This window comes from Adiantum capillus-veneris, chromosome 8, assembly GCF_014529385.1.
Source record: "Adiantum capillus-veneris isolate H3 chromosome 8, ASM1452938v2, whole genome shotgun sequence".
Taxonomy (NCBI): Eukaryota; Viridiplantae; Streptophyta; class Polypodiopsida; order Polypodiales; family Pteridaceae; genus Adiantum; species Adiantum capillus-veneris.
The window spans coordinates 112,450,594-112,458,397 of NC_140938.1; the positions used below are offsets into that span (position 1 = coordinate 112,450,594).

The 7,804-nt window shown below is 43.9% G+C and overlaps 1 protein-coding gene across 1 annotated transcript; it reads left to right on the plus strand.

Moving 5' to 3' along the window:
- The first annotated feature begins 257 nt into the window (after positions 1-257).
- LOC147452784 (uncharacterized) lies at positions 258-1,043 on the plus strand. Its single transcript, XM_086519297.1, has one exon. The coding sequence runs from the start codon at positions 258-260 to the stop codon at positions 1,041-1,043; it is 786 nt and encodes a 261-aa protein (XP_086375423.1).
- The last annotated feature ends 6,761 nt before the right edge of the window (positions 1,044-7,804 follow it).

Consider the following 7,804-nt stretch of genomic DNA (forward strand, 5'->3'; position numbering starts at 1 on the left):
GAGGAAGAAGAAGATGATGACGCTAGATTGGAAAGACAAGTAAACCAAGCGGACCAGGGGATGGACCCAAACCATAACAGGACAACTTCACGTAACGACCCTAACAAAGAAAATGTAGCTCCTATTCAGAAGGTCAACGCTGAGGTAGGGCCATCCACAATGGAAGTGCAGAAGGACAATAAGAGGGGGCACAACTCAGTGTCGCAACCCTCTCCTCGAGCCCAGACTAAGAACCGCAAGGATAAACTCATTCCTCGATGAAAGTAGTCTCTTGGAATATCAAGGGTCTTCCAGACCCTCTCAAAGCAAAGAAAGTCAGAGGATGGCTCAAGAATTTTCCTGTCGACGTCATTGGGCTGCAAGAGATAAAAACTACTGGAGACGAGCTCTCCCAAAGGCTGAACGTTATCTCTAAAGAACACATATGGTCCTGCTCCTCACATGAAAGGGGATCGGGAGGCACTGCCATTGGCATACCTCTATCATGGAAAGTGAATGCGACCAATTCAAGCAAAGGTACCTATTGGGTAGGAGTGGCTGTTGAGTCCCCTGTTCAATGTATGGTATTGTATGTCTACGCAGGAGGCTCTGTCAAAGATAGCACCCAACTATGGCAGCAACTTACAACCCTAAATGAACCCACCATTCTCATTGGGGACTTCAATATGGTAGAAAACATAGAAGACCGTTTTCTTCACCGAGGGAATGTCATCAATGGAGCAGAGCGACATGAATGGAACCACTTAAAGGAGCACCTCGACCTGTGGGATGTCGGATCTCCTAGAGATTTCACTTGGCAGAACTACTCGAGCGGACTTATTGCTAGAAAAGCAAGGCTAGACAGATGCTACCTAAGCACTGCCTTGGCCAGAAGCTTCAACATAATCAAGGCCAAACCTAGGATCACTTCTTGCACCTCGGATCACTATCCTCTAGTGATTACCCTAGATGACAAATGCAAGAAAATAATGAACCACTGGTTTCACACTAACTTCTCCTTGTTTCAATTGGAAGAAATACAGACCAGCATAAAGGCAATCTAGGTACAGGCTTTTTCAAAGGGTCTCACTCCATCCAAGGCATGGACAGTGGCTATACAAAATACTCATAAAAATTTGATAATGTTCAGAAAGAAAGTCACAAAAATAAGGAGGAAGCGCAAAGATCAAATATATAGTGAACTGGCTGATTTGGAGGGTAGCAAAAGCCTTAACACTGATACGCAGGACAAGATTGCCACCCTAAGGCACCAACTTCGGGTTGAGGAGGACCTCACCCTCAAACATGTTGCAGTCTTCTTTAGGGACAGGTGGGCAGGCAAAGTAGACAAACCTACTAAAGAAATGTTTCAAATCCTCAGAAAGAAGCATAGTAGAGAGGCCATCCCTTTGTTAGGGGGACCTAAGGGCACGGCCAGTAATGAATGTGAAAATTTGGATATTGTAAAGGAGCACTTCTCCTTGCTTTTCAGTCCTAAGGAAATTCTGAATGAGGAGGTAAGCTCAGCCCGAGACCAACAGCCCGAGACCAAACCAAACATTGTAGGAACCGAGTGATCCCCTCACACATAGCAGTCCAACTAGACTCAGGGATCACAGTTTGGGAAATAAAAAAATCAATTGAGTCCTTAAAGCCGAAGAAGACTCCTAGCCTGGATGGACTCCCGGTAGAATTCTACTAGACCTTCAAGGAAGTGCTTGCTCCTATCCTCCTAAAAGTCTTGGAGGAATCAGTCAAGCATGGAGCCCTACCAGTTCAACTCAATACTGGAGTCATCAAAGTTCTACATAAGAAGGGGCCCAAATAGAACATTGCAAATTGGAGACCACTCACCATGCTAAATTCAGTCTACAAAATATTTGCCAAAGCTATAGCTCTTAGGATATCCCCCGCCCATGCTGAGTGGCTGTGCACAGAACAAAAAGGATTCATCAAAGGAAGGAGAATCATGGAGGCAGTCATTGCATTGTGGGAGGGAATAGAACACGTAGAAGACACGTGTCAGGATTTCGTCTTTGTCAAAGTCGACTTCGACAAAGCCTATGACAGAGTGGAATGGACATTCATACTCGACTGTCTAGCCATGATGGGTTTTGGACCAGGTATAATCAGATTCATTATGACTCTTTTAGGGAATGCACATGCAAGAGTAGCAGTTAACAATGGCATCTCGGAGCCATTCCCTCTCAATCGCTCGATTAGGCAAGGATGCCCCCTTGCCCCCCTACTCTTTGCCACTGCTGCAGACTCTCTCCATTGGCTGGTTAAAGCCAGAATGCAGGAAGGGGTTCTCAAAGGTATATTGTTACTAGATGGCAGACAGCAATGCCTTTCTCAATTCGCTGATGACACCAATGGTCTTCTCAATAATGACAAACAGACACTTCAAAGCTTCTGGAGATGTCTGAACACATTCTGCACAACATCGAGATCTCGGATCAACCATGCTAAAACTGGAATCAAGGCTTCCCTCTCTCCACTCCCTAGATGGATCACAGAACAAGGCTGCACAATCCTACAAGACGGGGTCATCTTCATACTATTAGGTATTCCTTTTGGATTTAGGATCTCCATGGCCCAAAGGTGGCAATGGGTTCTAGAACGCTTCTCCTCCAAATTAAATCAATGGAATGGTTTCCAGGCCAATATCGCAGGAAGAGCACTGGTCATTAAGCATTTTATCTCATGCTACATGTTATTTTTTCTCTCCTTCTAGAGACCCCCAGACTCTCACCTAAAGGAACTAACTAGAGCATGTAGAAATTTCCTTTGGTCAGGGGACCCAATGAGAAAAGTCCTAGCAAAGGTCAGTCGGGAAGTTTGTTGCCTACCCAAGTCTCAAGGAGGACTTGGACTCCCTAACTTCAGTAAATGGGCTGACAAGCTTGCAGTCAAACTCATCCTCAGAGCCTTAGACAATCCTGAAGAGGAGTGGTCAACATTGATATTCAGAAATATCAGCAAGTTCACAGTTAAAGGAAGCAAGGGGATGCTTCCACTACCATGGATCTCCATCTTCTTTGGCCCTGTGGAGATAACTCCCAGTGGCTCCCCCCTCCTCAGATCGTTGTGAGGAGCTTGGAACAGGTATAGAGAGCACTTAAGAGTAAATTGGGAATCCTAGAACTACCTCCATCTAAGATCCCATGAATCATTATGGTGGGCAATGCCTCCTATCCCCCCCCCTCAGTCAGGCACAGATTAGGACAGCCAAACGCATCCACAACAAAGGCATCTCAACCTGGTGGCTCTCCCTTACCGAGCTCACAAGTCGATACAACCTACAACCTTGGGAATTATCATTAATCGAAAGACAGAAGGCCCTCTTCCCAAGGGAACTAGAATGGACCCTCTCAAGTGAGCTCGACCCCTCCTCCAAGGCGTTTTATTGGTCAAATGGTAGTGCATTGCTTAACCCTCCCACTCTAACCCCAAACCTAACGGAATCTCTGCACATTTCACTTAACAGGAAATGGAATGTTTCACTTGACCTTAGGCAATGGACATTCAAATTCCAGGCTATATGGAATAGGGGTATCCCAGCAAAACATTCCATCTTACTCTGGTTAATTATGCACAAAGTAGTCTGGACAGGCCATAGAATGAAGATCGCTGGCTTAGGAAATGGGGTTTGCTTGCGGTGCAACAAGGTCGAAGAGGATTTCCCTCACCTTTTCATTAACTGTTCTAAAAGCATAGAGATTTTGTCTCCTCTAAATGATGGACTAGGACTCACGCTAAGTTGGAAGCAATTTCTTTTAGGGGATTCAGTGTCTTTATTGTCATTTTTTTGGAATAGGATAAGAGGGGAGTTCTTCGGGATCATTTGGTCTGACCGAAATGATAGGTTGTTTAACAGGGCTTACCAGACTAAAAGTCTGAGAGAACTTTTTCATTGCTTTTCCCTGTACAGGTTAACAAGCTAAGCTTGACCAATGCAGAGTGTATGAAGCAAGCTACAAAGTGCTTATTGACTGTATGAGCTACTACAACAGCGCCAACATCAACAAGCAACAAGAGGTCCTCCTTGACGGATCATACACGCACCTGCAGAGGATGCTGGACGAATGCAGAATGGATGTTGAAATACGGTTGGTCGCCTATATGCAGGACTTTCTAGAAAATCTGACAATTTAAATGTTATGTGTATGCAGAAGTTAGAGATTTTTTATGATCCCCTAGACAATTTTGTAAATGCCTCAGAATGTAAATCGATACTATCGGATCAAAGGAACTCGGAGTCAATAGTTTGCAAAGCTCTACAATGTAATTTTGTTCTCTACTTAATATAAAACTCTCGCGCCCTTTAAAAGAAATATCACAAATTGGTATATTTTACCTTTTGGTCCAGGTCATATGCAATCATTGCTACTGCCATTTTGTAAGAACTTGGCTCTTCTAATATAATCTTCCTCGCGCTTATGGTTAAAAGAAAAAGTCACAAATTGGACATCTATTCCGATTCTTTATGGAGCTTGAAAAAAACTCGAGTAGAGAGACATGCCAGGTGTTGTTAACTTGGCCCCTCTCTTAAACGTGCAGATTCCTTTGGCAGCAAGCTAGTAGGCGGCATCACAAATCTGTTGCGAAATTTCCTCTTGGCAGGTGTGTGTGTGTGTGTGTGTGTGTGTGTGTGTGTGTGTGTGTGTGTGTGTGAGAGAGAGAGAGAGAGAGAGAGAGAGAGAGAGAGAGAGAGAGAGAGAAGATCTATATACAATGTATACATGTCATTTTCTCAGAACGTCATGCGCTTAGAGAGAGTTACGGAGGCAACCACATGCCACGTTCTGCCCTTCGACTTCCCGCAAGTCTGCCACCGCAATGGCTCCTCAAGTAAGCAAGTGGCTATGATAAAGGCAATCGCAACAACTCGGGGACGAACTGGTCTCAGTGACGCCGTTGGACAACAGCAACGAAGGCAACAATAGGCAAGGGCTGGTCACGTGGGGCACCATGCAACCAACTGTAGATGCAAATCAGATTGTGGGAGCGGGACTAGTTGGGGTTGTGGCTAAACGCCGATAACAAGCCCATGCGCTTAGGTCTTGCCTCCAAAAATGGATCAGAGCGATTGTCCGTTTGGGTTGGATAGTGCTACAATGCCACCTCTGGTGCGCAATTGCGGCAACTCCTCATGTGATCTTCCGACATGTGTGTGTGTGCATACACACTTGGCATCACAGAGGTCGTGCATCATCCTCTTGAGAGAGATAAAGAGACAAAGAGCCCATCTTGCAAGCAAAACCAAGCACTACTACCATAAACTAGAGAGACAGTGTTATTAGTGATGTGTGTGTGTGTGTGTGTGTGTGTGTGTGTGTGTGTGTGTGTGTGAGAGAGAGAGAGAGAGAGAGAGAGAGAGAGAGAGAGAGAGAGATTAGTGGGGAGAGGAGTGTGTTTGGCTTAAAGTGCATCCTCAAAGTGCGTTTTGGAAGGAACTTGAAACTGTGAAAACCAAGCTAATGTGGTAACCAGGTTTGCATGTGATCGAGCGTATTTCAGGGCTATTGACCATCGCTTGCAGGTGATCGAGAAATACAAACAGGATAGTTTAATAAACTTTCATTATTTTGGCAAAAGTTTACAAAATGGAACTCATCTCTTAAAATCTAGCAAACACTTCCTTTTATAGGTCTCCAAAATTCATCGAGTGTATGAAGAATTTGCTTCAGTGTTCGGGAAGAACCATTTTCTCAAACATAAAAAATTCCTTTTCTTGAATTTGCCAAGAGGAAATTTAAAAAAATAGTTTTTTTAATTTTTTACACTATTTTTCTCTATTTTGGGACAAAATTTCTCCGTTTACACTTGCCCTCAACCGGCTAGCTAGGACACATTTTTTTCAAACATTGGTTTGCTTCGTTGTGTTCGGTCTCCTTTAGAAAAAGTCACTCAAGAAAACCCTAGAGAGAGAGAGAGAGAGAGAGAGAGAGGGAGGAGGAGGAGGAGGAGGAGAAGAAAAAGAGGCAGAAGAAGAGAAGTTTTGACATCAAGAAACCCCAACAGACCTCGAACATGTATCCAAGGTGTCTTGAACTCAATCCACATTATTCAAGAGGAAACTAGGACAACCAAGTAGATAATCATTTGAAGGATTGCAATGTGCATGATGCGAAGGGACTAACATTCAAGAGCTATAGAGAGAGAGAGAGAGAGAGAGAGAGAGAGAGAGAGAGAGAGAGAGAATCAACACTCTTGCATGCAATATCTGCTATATGCCATCGAGATGCCATCAATGTTGGGTTCTGCGTGTACTTAAGACATGGAATATATACTTTGTAACTCTAGCCTGATTTATTCAAAGTGGAAAAGTTATCATCTTATTCTTCATCCAAACAAGAATTAATACACTCATTGGTTGTAGAGTAAAAGGTTAACCTTTTCAATATGTTGACCGCTTTTAGATAGCAACTCTTCCTTCCGAAGTAGTCCAAAGGCATATCTTGCAAGGACGACACAAATCTTGCTTGCAGTCCCATTTATTGTCATGGAATCGCATACTCATTAGTGTTCTCAAGGAAAAGATGATCTTAAACATACTGCACAAAATTTGTCATTGTTGTTTGTGTGTGTGTGTGTGTGTGTGAGAGAGAGAGAGAGAGAGAGTGTGTTATATATTTGTTGGTAATCACGTCCCTACGGTACATATGCATCGAAAGGTTGTAGATCCACTTTTTTGGGAATTAGTAGGTAGATTGAGAAATTTGTTTTTAAGTATAGGGTAATTAAGCATTCATTGTATAAATAAAACTAATATTACATGTTGCAAATACAAAGAAAGGATTGAAAAATCTTTGAGCGGATGATGTTGCAAGAATGAAGCATTTAATTTTTTGGGTGCAGCAACGTGCGGGTCACATATTTGCTTTAGTTATAAATCCCCGTAAATTTCCCAGATGAAAATGAAAATTCTTGTTGTAATTTCATTGGCCTTATATTCTTGTATAAATCCTGGTTTGGTCGTTAGCTTGACCTTAAGAAAACAAGCCAGAAAATTGGTTTTTTCATAGCGGTGTCACAAACCTTAGTATGTCCCTCTAATTTTGGTTTGGGATTTTATTAGAAGGTATCTACAAAGATCCCTTGGTTTGAATGGGAAGGAAAAGGCGAGGATGAGGGTAACGCGGCCAGCTGGAGGAAAGGCGGAGGATATGTGGCCCATAATAATGTGGGTAAGGTGGCAAAATTCTTTTTTTTTTTGGTTTGAAAAGCTTTTGAGGTGGAAAAGAGAAGATATGTATGACGCCTAGAGGTGGTGGCACGTGGGACGGAGGGGTATTTTGATAAATCGAGGGGTATTTTAATCATTTTTTTGATTTTTTTTGTGCGTCGGCGTGCGAGAAGGAGATCCCTGGTGACGATATGTCTGAGACCGGCAAGCCACAGAGAGAGAGTGTTGGCGTCAAGTTGGGAATGCGCTAGAGAGAGAGAGAGAGAGAGAGAGAGAGAGAGAGAGAGAGAGACGGAGCAGGATCTGTTGCACAATGAGGTCGGAAGGCAAAACACTCTGCTCACCGCCATTCAAGTCTGATCCCGCTTTGCAGAGCCGATGAGGGTTCGCCTGCTTGATTCAGGACTGGAGGGTTAATGGAGAAGAGACAGTCAATCAAAACCGCCCCTCAGGTGCTTCAAAGGGAAACATGCGCGAAGAGCAGGGAAACATGCTCACGTTGCAGGACAACAATGCGCATAGCCTGGCGTCCGTCCGCAACCTGCAACGAGTGAAGGGAAGAAGGGGGGGGAGGGGGTTGGCGCGCGAAGCTCTGTGGGAGATCAACAGAGAGTGACATTGTGCAGATCTGTG